Source organism: Meriones unguiculatus, chromosome 1, assembly GCF_030254825.1.
Source record: "Meriones unguiculatus strain TT.TT164.6M chromosome 1, Bangor_MerUng_6.1, whole genome shotgun sequence".
Lineage (NCBI taxonomy): Eukaryota > Metazoa > Chordata > Mammalia > Rodentia > Muridae > Meriones > Meriones unguiculatus.
Genome location: NC_083349.1, coordinates 45,645,787 through 45,663,780, shown reverse-complemented (window position 1 = coordinate 45,663,780; position 17,994 = coordinate 45,645,787). Strand labels below are relative to the sequence as shown.

The 17,994-nt window shown below is 39.5% G+C and overlaps 1 protein-coding gene across 1 annotated transcript in view; it reads right to left on the bottom strand.

The window, feature by feature from the left end:
• The window catches only part of Jak2 (Janus kinase 2), a 63,413-nt gene that overhangs the window by 1,455 nt on the left and 43,964 nt on the right, over nucleotides 1–17,994 (bottom strand). Inside the window, exons 14-24 of the mRNA XM_021634233.2 lie at nucleotides 15,081–15,168; nucleotides 14,242–14,369; nucleotides 13,427–13,565; nucleotides 11,786–11,934; nucleotides 11,495–11,645; nucleotides 10,442–10,578; nucleotides 9,003–9,192; nucleotides 7,852–7,976; nucleotides 7,569–7,741; nucleotides 2,442–2,559; nucleotides 540–653 (exon numbers count right to left, since the gene is read on the bottom strand). Of these exons, the coding sequence (XP_021489908.1) occupies nucleotides 540–653; nucleotides 2,442–2,559; nucleotides 7,569–7,741; nucleotides 7,852–7,976; nucleotides 9,003–9,192; nucleotides 10,442–10,578; nucleotides 11,495–11,645; nucleotides 11,786–11,934; nucleotides 13,427–13,565; nucleotides 14,242–14,369; nucleotides 15,081–15,168 (1,512 nt within the window). The remainder of the gene's footprint in view (nucleotides 1–539; nucleotides 654–2,441; nucleotides 2,560–7,568; nucleotides 7,742–7,851; nucleotides 7,977–9,002; nucleotides 9,193–10,441; nucleotides 10,579–11,494; nucleotides 11,646–11,785; nucleotides 11,935–13,426; nucleotides 13,566–14,241; nucleotides 14,370–15,080; nucleotides 15,169–17,994) is intronic.

Here is a 17,994-nt window from a genome sequence, read left to right as displayed (position 1 = left end):
TAATAAAACAAAAAAGGAAATGGATAATTACTGTGTTGTAATTGCAATTGTAATTGTAATTGTAACAAAAAAACCTGTTGGGTCAGGGAATGGCTCAGTAGAGAAAAAGCAGCAGACATGGAAGCTTGAGAACCAGAGTCAATCCCGGTGACCCATGTAAAAAGCCAGGGGCAACACCTCTTTAATTCCAGCACTCCTAGGACAGAACAAGAGACAGAAACAAGAAGATCACCTGGGAAATCATGAGGACCAAGCAGCCTGGAGGGTACAGTGCATCAGTAGAAACAACACAGAGACTGCCTCAGCATGGTGAGCAAGAAACAATCCTGAATGTTCTCCTTTGATCCCACTGTGCATGGTGGTTTGTATGCCTGTACTCACACCACACACACACACACACACACACACACACACACTCATACAAATCAAACACACACAAACCTTTCTCACACATAAGACACACACACAAATAGACACACATTTACACACATATCATACATACACAAAAAAAAGTTAATTAATTAAATAAAAACTGTCACCTCGTCTGGGCATCCCTCTGGCCTTGGTAATCGTCCATTATTCTTCAGAAGCTCTATCAAGTGGAACACAATCATTTGCCCTTGTTTGTCATTGCCAATCATTCGCATAAATTCCTGAAATACAAACTCAGTTTAAATGACTTGCTAAATAAACATATTACACTAACAACAGAAATGCAAATTAAGAGACAATTGATATAACTATTTTTATATTAAGTTGCTAAAATTTCATTAAAAATATAGCAGTGAATACAGCCAATTCTTCAGCCCTATCACTGCTGTGAATACATGCTGATGCAGCTTTTCTTTTGAAACAATCAAGAGTGATTTACTAATTTATAACCTCTCACTGGCAAATAAACTTTTCTTCTAACATGATAGCCAGAAACAAAAGTACACATTTATGTATAGAAATGATAAACAATTATCAAGAAATATGCAACTTTATGACAGAATGCTATTGGACAATTAAAATCATACTTGCAGTAAGTAAATACTGATAAAGTAAAATAAATTATTAAATAATGTAATAATTACCAGGATAGCAAACTACACAGGAAACTTATAAAACAGTTATTTCTTTGTAAAGTTTCACTTTTATATTAAAATAAGTCTGAAAAAAGTTACAATATTAAAATTCTGAGTAATTTCCTTAAAATAATTAATTTTTTCATACTTCCCCATATTAAATAAAACCTATAATGAACAGTATAATTTACTTCCAAAACTTTATTTTTGGTTCTGTGATTCTTCCTAAAGTAGATGTACATATTCAATGTAATTTAAATGCCATTAAGAGGTGTCTGGGAGGCCTGGTCCCTGGCTGTGCTGGAGTGATGAGCTCTTCAAGAGATCTCTGCTGTGCTTATAGACAGGAAATTGGCATAACTCCTCAAAGAGGCTCCAGCAGATGAAGAGACAGATGCAGAGACCCACAGCCAAACATTAGACAGAGCTCAGGGAGTCCTATGGAAGAGCTGGAGAGATGATGGAGGGAGCTGGAGGTGTCAAGGACTCCACAATAGACCTACAGAGTCAACTAACCTGGGCCCATGGCGATCACTGGACCACTAACCAAAGAGCATGCATGGACTGGTCCTAGGCACAATGCATATATGTAGCGGGTGAAGAACTTGGTCTTCATGTGGATCTCCCAATAACTGAAGCAGGGGCCCTCCCTAAATCTGATGCCTTCGTTGGGATCCCATTCCCAACTGTGCTGCCTTGCTGGGCCTCAGTGGTGGATGTGCCTAGTTCTGCAGCGACTTGATGTGCCGGGGCAGATAAGTACCGACAGGGGACCTTCCCCTTCTCTGAGGAGAAGGAAATGGGAGGATGTGGTGGCAGGGATGCTCAAGGGAGAGGACTGGAAGAAAAGGGGGATTGGGATGTAAAGGGAATGAATAAATGAATGAGGGATCAATGCTCATCCTCCTGAATGTTCTAGTTCCTGTGAGCGCAAGCTGCTTCACAGTAAGAGGAACACTGGCCCTCCTGGCTCTCAGCTTCATGCCTTGCCATGTGATATTTTTTTGCAGTTAGTTCCCTTTCTGCTTATCTACCATGTTGTAATCAACCCAAAGGATCCTTGGCTTGATACTAGACTTTTAATCTCCACAACTGTGAGCCAAATAAGCTCCTTTCTTTATGAAGTAAACAGTGTCATGTATTTTGTTACAATCAGAGAGACAATGGACAAGAGAATACACTGAATTTACTAAGCTTATTGGTTATTTTGTTGGGTATTGTTGAATATACTGTCACCAAATAAGTAAGAAGAGGTTCTAAAATAGGCCCTAGACATGTTTTTCTTCTTTGGACAAGGCCTTTCTTGTGCTTAAAACAAAAGTTAAGTAATAGGAGGGGGTTGAGAGAAGTTAAATAGTTAAAAAGCACACTGACCACTGGTGGACTTTTACTCTTCTCAATGTATGTGAAAAGTTCATAGAGAACCACGCCAAAGCTCCATACATCAGAGGCCACAGAAAACTTGCTCTCCGTCAAGGATTCAGGAGCATACCTGCAATGTATAGAAATCATGTAAAAGACGAGTTATTTCATGTAACAACTCATTACATTGAAGGGGAAAAAACAAATGAGAAAGCACCCAGGGGATACAGAAAGGCTTTGGCACAGCAGGCCCAAGGCTCTCCCCAGGAGGGCTCCTTGGCAGTGCTGACTCAGCAGGTGCAGGGAACTTAAATTCAGGAGGGGAGTGGCTTACCATGCCATTTACACAGCACCACGACTTATGCAAGTATCTGCTTTCTTCTTGGAGTCTGAAATTTTGTTACATACCAGGCAGATAGTGCCTATGCAACCGTCACAACAAAAATCCTGAGCCTTGACACCCTAACACACTTCCCTATAGAAATTTCATATGCATTGCTATCACTGCTGACAGTTCAGACAGCATACTGGGACAGGGTCTTTGCAAGCATGTGATTTGCTCCACAGAGCTTTCTGTTTCAGCGTTTGCTAGGCTGTTCTCCCCAGCAACAAGTGACAGCTATGAATATGACACATGTTACGTAGTGGGTACTCCTAACGAATCAGAAAACCAGGTCCTGAGACCCTCTGACATAATACAAATCTAAAGGCATTTGTTTTTGTTTTTGTTGGCAGCACCAGGTGTAAAATGAAAAAGTTTTCCTAAGAAATTGAAATGTGCACTGCTCTTCCTAAATTGTTCTTTCAAATTAATCCAGATTAGAAGTAGGGGGAGAAATGTAGCTTCTATCCAGAACTGTAACTTGACACCTTAAGAAACAGAAAGGAAGGGGCTGGAGGGATATCTCAACGATTAAGAGCACTGGCTGCTCTTCCAGAGGTCCTGAGTTCAATTCCTGCACCCATACAATGGCTCACAACCACCTATAACTATAGTCCTATAGGATCTGATGCCCTCTTCTGGTGTGAAAAATACAGACAAAACAACCATATACATAATATACATAAATAAATAAATCTAAAAAAAATCAGTAAGGGGCTGATTATGAACAAGAACACAGGAAATACAAAGCCTCAGGGAAATGGCGTCACAGCTTAAGGGGGTTGCCAATGGACCAGGAATATTACAGTTCCATGGTCAAACCTGTCTTCACTATAGAAATGGCCACAGAGACCTGTTTGACTGGCCAGACTGAAAATATGAACAAGCCTTAGAAGCAGGTGGAGCTCTGTGACTTCTAGGACAGCCAGGGCTACAGAGTGAAACCCTATCTTGAAAAACCAAGAAAAAAATAAGAAAGGAAGGGAGGGAGAGAGGACGGAAGGAAAAAAAAAAAAAGAACAACATGAATTTAACCTTTTCTTCAAAATCCAGCTCAAGGTTCACTTGCACAAGTCCTTCCCTCGCTAGTCAGTCTCAATGATCCGCCACTTACTGCTCGTCTAGACTTACAGCCTGTACTACACAATGTAATCTGTTTAGCTTTTTAGTCTATCAGCAAGGTGTAATCTCCTTAAGACAACACTACTCTCTTATACCCTAAAACGTATTTCACCTTTTTTTAAGTGGACAGGTCTTTCTGTACAGCCCAGCTTGGACCTTCATGAAATTCATGACCCTTCAGTGTTGGCTTCCCAAGCACTGGGCTTAAAACCATGCTGTTCCAAGGTTTTTTGTCTGTTTTAGTAAAGCACTCTTTGTGACTAATTTCTTAGTTAGATATTGCCAACCCCCAGAGGCACTTATTATAGAATGCCCTTTACCTATGCAAGGTAAATCTGGTCAGGAAAGATTTACTTCTCTCTGTGGGTCTGAAGATTCTTTCCCTCCTTTTTTTGTGGAGCATTTAGGCAATTTATATACTTTATTTCTCTTGCTTAAAAGCCAATGTCAGCTTTATTATCCAGAAATGTACTTAGCAATTACCCAGGAACTATCTTTTGGGAATAGTCATCTAGAAAGGCAATACACCTTTCTCCTGGTTTCTTGGGAAGGAGAGGAACCTAAGTTGGCCAGAGCATCTTTCCAAAGTGCTAAGCTAGTAGGTGTGATAGCTCCTGGCTATCACAGGTAGTCACACAGTGACTAAGGGGATTAGGATGAACTCTGTGTAACAAACAGTGTGGTTAAGTCTTTCACTGGAGGACTACTGCCTGTCTAGTCACCTTGTATGCAGTGGGCTGTTTCTGCCTGAGTACATGGAGGTGTAAGGTTTCTTTCCACCTTGGAGATCTCCTATGATGGGGCACATTATGACAACAACACACCCATACTTAATGCTTATTCAACAACAGAACCTTTCTATTGCCTGCTTCTTTAGAGGTTTTCTGAGTTGAGAGAAATTGGCTTTAGTTATATTTCTTCCAACATTTCTTTTCTCTCTTCTAAATTTAGAGTTTCCCAACATTCTATCATTTAATCCCTTCCTCTCCTGCTAAAAAGTTTTCTTTAGATAGCAATGCCCACCTTTACATTGAAGTCTCCCAAATTCAAGAGAGATTCTTAGGAATTGGCAGCTCAGTCTCCAAGTGGGCTCCCTAATAAGGGGAGCAGGGACTGTCTCTGACTTGAACTCAGTGGCTGGCTCTTTGATCACCTCCCCCTCAGTGACGAAAAGCCTGACCAGGCCACAGAGGAAGACAATGCAGCCAGTCCTGATGAGACCTGATAGGCTGGGGTCAGATGGAAGTGGAGGAGGACCTCCCCTATCAGTGGACTGAGGGAGGGGCACGAGAGGAGATAAGGGAGGGAGGGTGAGATTGGGAGGGATGAGGGTGGAGCTACAGCTGGGACACAAAGTGAATAAATTATAATAAATAAAAAAATTATATTATAAAAAATAATTGTTTTTTAAATAGTTTACATTTTATGTACTAATGTATACATGTGTTTATTTACTTTTGTGTGTGTGTGTGGTGGGGGATCAGAGACAACCTATGGGTTTAAGTTTTCTTCCACTATGCAGGTCCTGGAATTATTTTTAACTCTCCAATTGCTCTGTGTAATGAGCCACAACGTCTTTTCAGAATGGTCTCCTAGCTTACTCTCTCTGCATCATCACAGTCCTAAGCCAGCACCTTTGACTAGTGCAGAGCAGGATGCATAAGGCCTGTCCAAATGATGTCCGTAGTCAGAACCACCTAAGCCTTCCCCATGAGTCCAAAACTCTGCTTCAACAATTTTTTAAAACATTGAAGTGGAAACATTTTTCATCTACCAACACCTAAAACACGTTGGAACATTCTAAGACATTTAAACCAAAATAGCATTTTGAACAATTAAAGTATTAAGGAGCACAGAGATTTCTTTTAAATAAAATCAAGCTTCCTTTGTTTTAAAACTATGACTAACTCCTACGGATAAAAAGTGCATGTGATTTCTTTCATATCTAGATTTTTTGCTAGGGTTTGACTGTATCCTCTCCAAAATTCAGGTGTTAAGATTTAACAGCCAATGTGTTACCACTGTTTAGAAATGGCTATTAAAGCCATTTCTGAAAGTCAAGTTGGTTTTACTATTTTCTTTCAATACTAGGTGAGAAAGAATGAATTTTCAGTCACTAACAGGTAATCTTAGTGCTGGATCACTGTATACTTTTTAGCTAAGTATCTCAGGAATTACAGAAATGAATGTTGTTGCAGCCACAGTCTGTCTACTCAAATATAGTTTTCTCTCTATATAAAAATGTATTCTCTATTTATTAAAATGTAAAATAAAGTGTGTAAGTTGACATTTGACTACAGAAATATTCACCTAAACCACTGGCTCTCAGCCTTCCTAATGCTGCAATTCTTTAATAGTTTCTCATGTTGTAAGAAGCATTAAAACCATAAAATTATTGTCATTGTACTTCAAAACTGTAATTTTGCTACTGCTATGTATAATGATGTAATATCTGTGCTTTCTGATGGTCTTAGGTGAGGTCAAGGGGTTGCTTGACCTCCCCAAGAGAGGTCACAGCCCACAGGTTCAGAACTGCTGACCTAAACACTTCCCTTTCCTTTATGGCATTGATATTCAGTTAATTCCAAATATCTCACAAAGAGATTTTTAAGTGGTGGAGCCCAGGGAAAGTCCAAACCCTCTTATAAGGAAAGCCTAATCAAATTCCTTGAGTCACCATAAAAACAACCAACCAACCCCAGAATGGGTGCTAGCTGGGAATGGGAAAGAGATCAATGGGAATGAAAGTGAGGCAAAAGAGTAAATGTGATTGAAATATATTCCATGAATGTATAAAAATGTCATGAAACCTATTATTATGTATAATTAATTGTTAATAAAATATTTAAATAGGTAAAATGAGCTATGAATGTTCCTGACATTTTAATTAAAGATCAAAATTTACTTCTAATACCAAACTGCTATAAATCTAGTATTTAACGTCAGGTCATAACAGTATCATGGTTTAGAAAGCTTAAAAGCGTAAAAGCCAGAACCAAATCCCAGTGCTGCAACTGCACAATCATGACGCCTTTGGCAAGCTACTCAGCTTACGCTTACCTGGGTTCCCTCCTGCTTAAATGGAGCTACGGACATTATCAGAAATGCCTGAGACCACAAGTGCCTCGGCTTTCAGAGCTCTTCAGATTTGGGGACATTTACTTCCATAAACGTCTGTCAGTCAGTTACACTCTCCTACTCCAAAACCCGAGGCTTTGAGGATCACCCCCGGGCCTAAACTGTGTCATGCTTCATGTGCTCTGATTTGAGGTTTTCAGGTTAGTACTTTTGCATCTATAATGATCATAATAATATACATTGTCCATGGATTGTAAAAATGATTCCTGAGAGGTTGGAGAGAGGACTTGGCAGCTGAGAACATGAACTGCTCTTCCAGACGACCCTAGTTCAATTCCCAGCACCCACATCAGGCAGCTCACAACCACCTGTTGTTTTTTTTAAAGGGATTATTTGAGATAATACATGAAATGCATTTTGCTCAATACAAAGTATATGACAAATATTAGTTATTGGAAGCAGTGCTAAACTGGACATTATTATATAACAGTAAAAATAAAGTTTGAAGCAAATTCAATAAAATTTCATTTCATTACACTAGAAAATACCACACTCACCAGAATATGGGACTTTCACCTGGTTCTTTTACTTTGTAGTATTCTTTGTCCTGTGGTAAGACTTTGGTTAAACCAAAGTCTCCTATTTTCACTCTGTTCTCGTTTTCCACCAATATATTCCTTGTTGCCAGATCTCTGTGGATATACCTTTTGGTACCAAGATATTCCATGCCCTATGGATAAAATACATCTTTCTTTCAGTACATATATGAACATAGTTCACACAGCTGCACCCCTCCCCAGGTTTATCTCATCTGCCACAGACAGCGAGGACGGTGGGTACCTTGCATATCTGTGATGTGTACTGCAGAAGTTTTTTGTGATCTATCCGCTCTTTATGTTTTTGGAGATAATCTCGTAAGCTTCCATATGGCAAATATTCCATAATTAATCTTAGGTTGCGCCGACCTTTTAATACACAAAAGGAACACTATTTCACTGTGCTGTATTTTACTGATTAAATACAAAGAAAAAAACTATATATAGCCGGGGGTGGTGGTACACGCCTTCAGTCCCAGCACTCGGGGAGGCAGAGACAGATGGATCGCTGTGAGTCTGAGGCCAGCCTGGTCTACAAAGCAAGTCCAAGACAGCCAAGGCTACACAGAGAAACCCTGTCTCGAAAACAACAAACAAACAAACACCACTTCAAACCTATATGTAAATTGTTTAAGTATATACAAAATATGGGTTCATGATGATAACAGTATATTACAAATTAAAGGTGATATAAGTTAAGAATACAGTTTGTCAATCCAGTTTTTTGTTTTGTTTGTTTGAGACAGGGTTTCTCTGTGTGGCCTTGGCTGTCCTGGACTTGGTTTACCGACCAGACTGGCTTCAAACTCACAGTGATCTGCCTGCCTCTGCCTCCCAGAGTGCTGGGATTAGAGTTGTATGCCCACCATTCCCTGCTCAGTCCAGTTTTTTTAAGAGAAGCTTTAGAAATACTTATTCTTTACCCTTCTTTATTTGTGCAAATCAAAATAAGTTGATAATAAAATTTTCTCAATTATAAAAAGTATCTAATACAAAAACATTTTAATAGATTCTGTGAGAAAATTAATTTTGTGTAAGGTGAGAAGGATGATTAACCAACCAGTCAAAATACCATGTAGTTATTACAGCCCAAGATCTCCTTGCACAATCTCTCTGCATCTCCCTCTGGGCACTGACAAATCTTTAGAAAACTATGTTCCTAGCACCCAGAATGTAAAGGGCATACTGTGAAGTTGAGATAGGTTTCCCCTATCATCAGTGGACTAGGGCAGGGACATGGGGGTAGGGGGACAAAGGGAAGGTGGGACCAGGAAGAGATAAAGGAAGGGGCCACAGCCAGGACACAAAGTGACTACACTGTAATTAATGATGATGATGATGATGATGACGAAAAATAACAATAAAGAAAAGAGATAGGTTTCCACGGCAACATACCAGCACTGTAGCATACTCCCTTATACTTTACAATGTTGTCATGCTGCAAGGATTTCAAGATTTCAATTTCCCTTTCAAAGTCTCTGAGATGCTCTTCCGTGCTGTGCTGGAGCTTTTTAACAGCCACCACCTCCCCAGTGTTGTCCTGTAGAGGGTCATAGCGGCACATCTCCACACTCCCGAAATTACCCTACACAACATGGGACATTAGGATGAAGTCAAGCATTTTCAAGACAACTTACTATTAATTCCTAAATACACAGGAAATGCTGGCAGCTAGAATTAGAAAAAATTCTCAGGTCATGTCAGATAACTTTTGGAGCAAGAAATGGAAGTATTATTTTTAAAACTGGGTAATATACCTATAAACAACTTCTTTGAGATGATTTATTTACTGAAAAAGAAAATAGTACACTTCAAAAACATGGTTAAACAAGTGGTGAGCACCAACTATAAAAAACAAATCAAGGTACGCTACAGGAGCTATGCTAAGTTTCTATAACGGCTTTGATAATTTTTCCTCTATCTCAAAGCACCTTGATATTGCTTCAGTGAATAAGGATTTTTATGGACTGAGTTATGTGTGGCCTAATCCCTAATTTAATTATATTTGGAGTAGTGCCTTATATATAATGATAAAGGTGTCAAGCTGGAGGCCTGCGACAGAGTAGGCTCCTGGGAGGGTACAGGTATAATTCCAACTGAGACTCCTAACAAGGGGGGACATGAACACTGAAGTGACCACCTAACCAGACAGGACTAGTGGAGGGAGGGGAACAAAAACCCACTGACAAAACCTTTAATCCAAAAATTACTCCTTAGTGCAGGGATAAAGAGGGAACAGAGATTGAGGGGATGTCCAACCAATAACTGGCCCAACCTGAGACCCACCCCATGGTAGAGAGCCAGCCCCTGACATTATTAATGATGCTCTGCTCTGCTTGCAGACAGGAGCCTAACTTGACTGTCATCTGGGAGATTCCAGCCAGCAGCTAATCAAGACAGATGCTGGGACTTGCAGCTAAGCATGGGGTGGAGCTCCAGGGCTCCTGAGAAAGTGTTGGGAAAAGATGGAAGGACCCGGAGGGGATAGAAACCTCACAAGAAGACCAATAGAGACCACTAACCCAGACCCATGGGGACTTACAGTGACTGAAACATCAACTAAGGAGCAAGCATGGACTGGACCTAGGCTCCCTGTACATATGTGGCCGATGGACAGCTTGGTCTTCATTTGGGTCACCTGGACAGTAGAGGTGGGGGTTGCTGTTTCTAACATGGAGTCTACTGCCTGCTTTCGGATCACTTCCCCCTCGCAATTGTGTGTGTGTGTGTGTGTGTGTTGTGTGTGTTTGTGTGTGTGTGAAAAATGTACTCTTTTTGTTTCCAAGTAAAATGATGTGTGATTATATTCTATTTCAAAACTTATGAGAGTTTACCTTGCCAAGTTGCTGTAGAAATTTCAAGTGTCTCTCTTCAAACTGTGTAGGGTCCCTGTCTTCAAAAGCACCAGAAAGTCCTAGGGCACCTATTCTCATGTTTGGTAGCATGTCATTTTCTGTTAGTAGTTCATAATCTGTAGAAGTAAAGAATAACACTATATTAAATTGGCAAATACATTCTCTGAGTAAAACTGATAGATATTCAAGCTAAGAAGAGATGACTTTTAGAATACTAAATAACACAGGGAAACTCCTTTTTTTAAACTGTTTTCTTTTTTAAAGAGTTATTTATTATTTATACAACATTCTGCCTGCACACCACATCTCACTATAGATGGTTGTGAGCTACCGTGTGGTTGCTGGGAATTGAACTCAGGACGTTTGGAAAAACAGCGAGTGTTCTTAACCTCTGAGCTATTTCTCCAGCCCCACAGTAGATTTCTCAATGGGTAAATTACTATTTTCCAAAACAGGCAGTTTCAATATTCACAAAAAAAGGTTCTATGAAATTCCAATGATGAGAAAAGTGAGTGGTACTGACTGGCTATGGGACAGGTATACATTTGCCCCAGCATTCTAAAAGAAGTAGGAATAAACAAAAATAAATCTATCTCGTGTTAAAAAAAAATAAGTCAATTATAAGATAGATGGGAACTAGAAAACCCAAAAGGGGTATTGTGAAAAACTGCATACAGCAGAATAACAAAAGTGATCAATAAAGCATACCTGACAAACTAAACTCACACTGAATTTGAAAACTCTTGTTTTAGACACAGATAATAAATTTTGTGGTTAAGTTTTCTTTTCTACACAAGTAAATAAAATTAGGTTATAAAAGGAGAAAAGTTCTTTTTAAAGCAGAAAGGCTGCCCAGTCAAGCAGAACAAGATGGATACAGTATAAGAAAAGACTTTCTGAGATGGACCTACAGGATGGACCTACAGGATACATGAAAGACTTTCTGAGATGGACCTACAGGATTACAAACTATCCAATTGTAACAAAAGAGGTAGAAGACAGTGACTGTGAGACAAGCCCGTCAGCTCTTACCTGGAGTAAACAGGCTGTTGAGATCACGGATGACGGCTCTGAAGGCAGGCCTGAGATCCGGCTCATAATCCATGCAGTTATTTATAAGGTTTGCCAGTTCTGTCCACTTAGGTGCAGGGAGCTGATGCTTATCTTCATAAAACTGCAGCTTCTACAATTAAAGAACCAACTGCTAAGATCAGACAGTGCTGTGATTTACTCTCTCCCAGTTAGATGGGCTAGGAAGTATCACCCCACGTGGGAGAAGCCTGGAGACCCGTGTAGCTCTCCCCTCAGCCTGTGTGAGCTTACTCTCTGAGAATCCAGGGCACTCAGAGGCGGGTCCCCGCTGCAGATCTCCCACAGAGTGGTTCCAAAACTCCACTTGTCTGTTGCCAAACTTAGATTTTTAGGATTTTCAATGCATTCAGGTGGTACCCACGGTATTCTCTCCTGAAGAACTTTTAAACAACAGGAACAAACCATAGTTAAATACACTCCACAGACCATTATTTTCTATGGGAAGAGTATTCAAGCTCATTTGAATAAGTGAGTCTTTCGTGGTTGTAGAGGACCGGTCTGGCTCATGTTTGCCAAGTTTAAGAGCTAGAGGACCCTTGAAATCCTACCTTAGTACCTCAGCTTTAACAATTAAGATTCACAAAGACTGGGAGATTTTCCCACAGCTATGCAAATTGTAATAGTGTTGTTAGAATTAGTATGCTATGTAATGAAATTTGGATCAACTTAAGCTTCTTTTCATTAAACCAAAATGTCTCACCTGGCATACTATTTTCATTACCTTCCCATTAGTCTGTCTCTCTTCCACAGAAAGAAATACACAAAACCTGTCTTATAATTGGCTCTTGATATTTAAAATATATATATTCATAATACGTAAGAGATATAAGTAATTATTACAACAATATTATAATTATTGTATATGTAATTATTGACATAAGTAATTTTACGTCATTGGTGGATGTTTTAACAACTTAATAGAAGCCATTATGACTGGCAGATAAACAAGGCCAAACAGGCACCATCATTACAGCAGACAAAGAATTAATTTATACCAAGATAGCCTTGGTATGGAATTGACAGACTGGGTAATGTTCAAATCATGGAATTTCCCAAGTAAAGTTTCTGCAGTCCTTGACTCCACTACGAAGTATGTGATGAAGGAAAAAGCAGTATAATCTCCCTTCTGGGATTCTGACAAAGAGAAAAAGATAAGAAAAGGAAGATATTCACCTTTTGGTAAAAGAATATGAATATTTTTCTACTAGCAAGGAGATTAAGGAGTTCATTAGTTTCCTTCTCCTTTACCGTATAATTTTTTTTCTATTTTAATTTCTAATTCCAAAAGGCAAATTTCCTCAGATGCCAGATCCAAAGCCTGTAAGATTTTCTTCTCTACATGACTGTCCTATTGCTGCTGTCCCTGCTTTGGAGTCAGCCAGAAGAGTTAAGCAGCACTGGCTAAACCACAATATTGCACACCAATGCACAAAGCCTCATTAATATGGATTCTAAATTTAGAAAATGCAGGTAGAAAATTAGTTAAAATACAGCCAGCAATATGGCTTAAGCGGACGAAGGTATTTGCAGCCAAGCTTAAGGACCAGAGTTCAATCCCGAGGCCTCCTGGTAGAAGGAGAGGACCAACTCCCACTAGCTACCTCCTGGCTTCCACATTGTGCAATGGCGTATGCCTGCCACGCCTACACACAGAGTAATCATTTCAGCTTATGGTGACATGCTTATACAAAGAAGAAATGGACACGGTCACAATGTAGCCACAACTTATTTTAAATTACTACAAGTAGTAGCTAAATGTCATTAGTAAGCAAAACGCTAATAAACCAGAGTTAAAAGAAAATGTATATGATTTTTTAGGGTACCACTGAAACAAAACTTAAGAAAGCTGAATGCAGTTGGTGGAGAACTTACTGTCCTTTGGTAGAACTGTAATGCTAATGCCAGGATCACTGAGTTTGATGAAAGGTGGATTCCCTGTTTTCCTGTCTTCTTCTCTGATAAGCAGGATATTTTTGGCACACACATTCCCATGAATAAGGGCTTTTTCTTCCTATTAAAGTTAAATGGACATGCATTCAAATATCAATACACAAAAATGTGTGCATATAATATGCCAACGCTTCAACATAGATTTAAAGACAAAAAGACAGCATAGTAAATAATGATTTGAACATTCTTTGAGACAATAAAGGAAGTCTTCAATTTCTTACTTTAACTGATGCAATAATTTATACCCACAATGAAACGAGCATTGCTTTTCAAAGGAGACTCCAAATGAGAAGCACTTCCAGGTGGTAACGGACATTCGGAAAGACTCTTCCAGGTCAGCACGCAAGGAACTGGCGGGCACTCGGGCATTCTGCACCTCTGTCAATACTGTTTTCTCCCTGACACTGTTCGCCTGCCCATGAACACCACGGGTACCTTCTGCTATCACCGCAGCACAATATGCTTCCATAAATCTTTGGTTGTTTCCTAAACCCAGGTGAAATCAAATATGGATGTCTCTAGGGGTAGTTCCAAGAGATTGGTGGAATTACAGCACTGCCAACTTACTATCTACGTATGTCTGTAACAATACCTTTTAATACCTAACGTTATTCTGAATGACTCAGCATTCACACCAAAATTTACTTCTGGTTGCCAGATTAAAAGAATGACATTACTTTCACAAAACAAAAAGACAACTTTTAGTTTTTTAATAAAGGAATACAGAAATTACTTACTAGAAAATGCATGGCCCATGCCAACTGTTTAGCCACTCCAAGTTTCCATAATATATTTATAGAATTTTTGTTTTTTTTCAGGTATGTATCCAATGATCCAAATTTTACAAACTCTTGAACCAGAATGTCTGCATTAAAATATAGGTAATAATAAAACTCAAGTATACATCCAGTTAAAAATGTATAATTCAAAATTTCAAAATACTTAACATTATTTGTGGGTACAATGGGTAAGTAAATTAAATTAAGCAAACTGTACTAACTTAAAGGAAATTTAATGGATACACGACATTATACTTTTGCCTTTAGCTTGTTCACAACAGTAAGAGGTAGGGCTCTAAACAACTTATACCTAACACACAATTTTAAATATATTATACAATGTAACACACATACTCCAACATAGTGGGGAACCTACCTAGTGCCAATATTCAGTCACTGCAATCAGTTTCATTCATAACTCAGTCTCCCGTTTATAGACTTTGTTTTCGTAACTTCAGGTAAGTGTGTACTGAAAGGGCCAGTTGCCCAGCGCTGCACGAGTCGCCCACAGTCTGTACTGTTATGTGCACACACGGGCTTGCATGTGTTTCCTGCAATACTCGTGCATCACTTGGGCATTAAACAAGACATACTAACTGCATTTGGCATTTTAGCATTTTAGCTTCAAACACCGGGTTCCTATTTCACAGATAGAACTGAACAGTCCCACAATGCTGTCAAGTTCAACAACATTTGTAATTCCAGGCTTTTCCTGATACCCAACTGTGGTCCTAATGAATAAGGATCCTCTGAGACAGGTATGACATTGACAAAGGAAAGCCGGAAGTTTTACTTACTCTCATCTCCACAGACACATACTCCATAATTCAAAACCAAATGCTTGTGAGAAAGCTGACTCATCATGCTTGCCGCCTCAAAGAAAGACTAAGAGGGGAAGGGGGAAATAAGAAATGTAAAAAGAAATTCTGTACAGTGATATCCCTAAGTATGCATAATTATGACTTAAGAGAAATATGCTTTGTCCTACCCTCACTCAGACAATAAAATATTTTTAGTACAGTACCTTTTTCAAGCTTTTATTTTTTGTTTTTCAAAACAGGGTTTCTCTGTGTACCCTAGCTGACCTGCAACTTGCTCTGTAGACGAGACTGGCCTCGAACTCACAGAGATCTGCCTGCCTGTCTCCTGAGCGCTGGGATTAAAGGCGTGGGCCACCACCACCCTGCTCAAGCTTATTTAGTAGATGAAACTGTGGTGGCGTTCCCATGGAACTAATAAAGCTCTAAGTATCTATGTTAAAAGGGAGCAGCCTCAGTAGAGGCAGAGATTTAATAACATATATTAATATATATGCCTATAACTTAACACGGAAAGTAATTAGTATATTAATAAGTAACTTTAAAAATCCTATTAATTTGAGGCTGGGATGAAGGCTCAGTGGTTATCAGCACTGGCTGCTCTTCTAGAAGACCTGAATTTGCCTCCCAGCATCCACATGGCCATTAACCACCAACTGTAACTTTAGTTCCAAGTGATCCTATACCCTCTTCTGATTTCCACAGACACTAGGCACACATATGGTGTACAGACACGCCTGTATTCAAAACATCCATGTACATAAAGTAAAAAAAAAGTAAAAAAATCAAGTAATTAAGAAAATAAACAGCTAAATAAACCTGAAGAATAAATTTCACAGAAAAATATTAAAATTCTAAAATCTTCTGTAGTTTTATCATCAACAGTCATAGATGCTCCTTAACAATAAAAACCACAATTTTGATAGAACTCTGGATGATGAAGGAACTCTAGCAAGTCCAAAAGGAATGCAGCATCAGGCCAGTCAGTTTTCATATGTGCATTTCTGTCTGGTTCTTTCTATGTCTAATCATTACTTAATAGCCAATGTCATTTAGCAGACTACTTTGTCCCTGCTCTGCATTGATTTTTTTTTCCTTACTCTTTTCTTTGTTCTTTTACTTTTTCTTCTCTCAAAGAACCTGGTCTGGTTTGGTTTGCAGATCTTCAGCCTCCTAGGAGACAGGCCCTTTTACTTTATCATCTTTGCAGTTTACCTTTTGCCAAAATGTCCTCACCCTCCTTTTCTACTTCTATTCCTACTTCAAAACCCTTCCTCTTCCCAGTACCATCTACTAGTCTTCGGGTGGTTTATTTTTTTTCTTTCCACTTGTACCCATGATAGCTAACGTGTCATACACACAGTACCATCGACCTCCCTTTCCTTCTTACAATGACTAGTGCTGAAGGGAGACTGCTTACAGGACCCCACATCCATGACTAGTGCTGAAGGGAGACTGCTTACAGGACTCCACATCCATGACTAGTCCTCCAGGGAGACTGCTTACAGGACCCCACATCCTACTACAGAGACATCTACATCCACACTGTTGCTGTATTCAAAACAGCAAGGAAATGGGATCAGCCTAGATGCCCGTTAACCGAGAAATGGAACAATGAAAATGTAATACATATACACAATGAAATATTATTTGGTCATAAAGAAAAGTGAAATTATTAAGTTTGAAGGAAAACAGATGGAACTGGGAAAAAAAAAACAGTATTAAGTAAGGTAACTCCAACCTAAAAGACAACTATCGTGTTTTGTTTATTTGAATCCTACCTTCTAATTTTTATGCATGTGACTTTACATGTATGTATAAAGTCCAAATAGTAGCAAGGAGTTCATGAGAGGGGAAAAAAGAAATCTTTAAGAGGAAGAGGGGCTAACAGAATATATAGATATAAAAATAGAAGAGGAAACTCCAGAGATGAAAAGATTGAAAGATTAAGGAGAGGAGTAGAGTCAAAGGAAGAGGAGGGGAATGTCTGAGAATTCCTAAGTAAATCAGATAATCTGTAAGCTAATAAAAATAAAATAAAAACTCTAGAAATCTGAAGAGCAGGATCTTGTGCATGTAGATGAAGCTGTTGCCAGAAGCCACAGGTTGTTACGTGGTAATCCAGTGCCAGAGTGGGCTAGCTCCCTCCCTATACATGGTTGGCCAGTGAGGCCTGAGGCTCTGAAAATAACGTAGGCAATTAACACTGCTATTGGCTGGGCAATAACTATTAGACTATAAGAGTCTGCAGCTGAAGATGCCACACACCTTAGTGAGAAGACATTGATAAATCATGCCAGAACTGAGCTGGAAGCTCCCTTCCTGCTAGTTTGCTCCCACAGTGCTGGCTGTTAGGGCAAAACTATCATCAACAGTCTTACTCAACTATGCATCCTGTATGCAACAATGCCAATCAGCCAGACAAGATATATCTAAGAGTACGACAGTGACACGTGTTTTATGGGGGTGACAGATTGCTTCCTGATTCAATTTGGACCTGCTTAACTGGAGGAATTCATGTCTGGAACTGTAAACCTGGCCAAAAGTTTGTGACTGGAGAGGTCATAGGCCTGAGTAATGAAGCTGCTGCTACTGTTCTGTTAAATGAACATGATAGCCCCAAGAAACTGCCCTGAAAATAACTGTTTCTGCCCACAGACTAGTGTTGCCAGCTTTGATCTTGGGAATCTCCATTCCACAGTGGTCAGCGCGGCCACAAAGACTGATAACTAGTCAGAGCACTGAGAATAAGTGACTCTCAAATTCTCAGCCGTAAATAAGACATCCATTTCACCACTCTGGCACTGCTTGACTAAGAAATGCCCTCGACATGGTTATGTATCTAAACACTTGGTTTCTGGCTGGTGCTGCTGCTTGGGAAGACTATGGGACC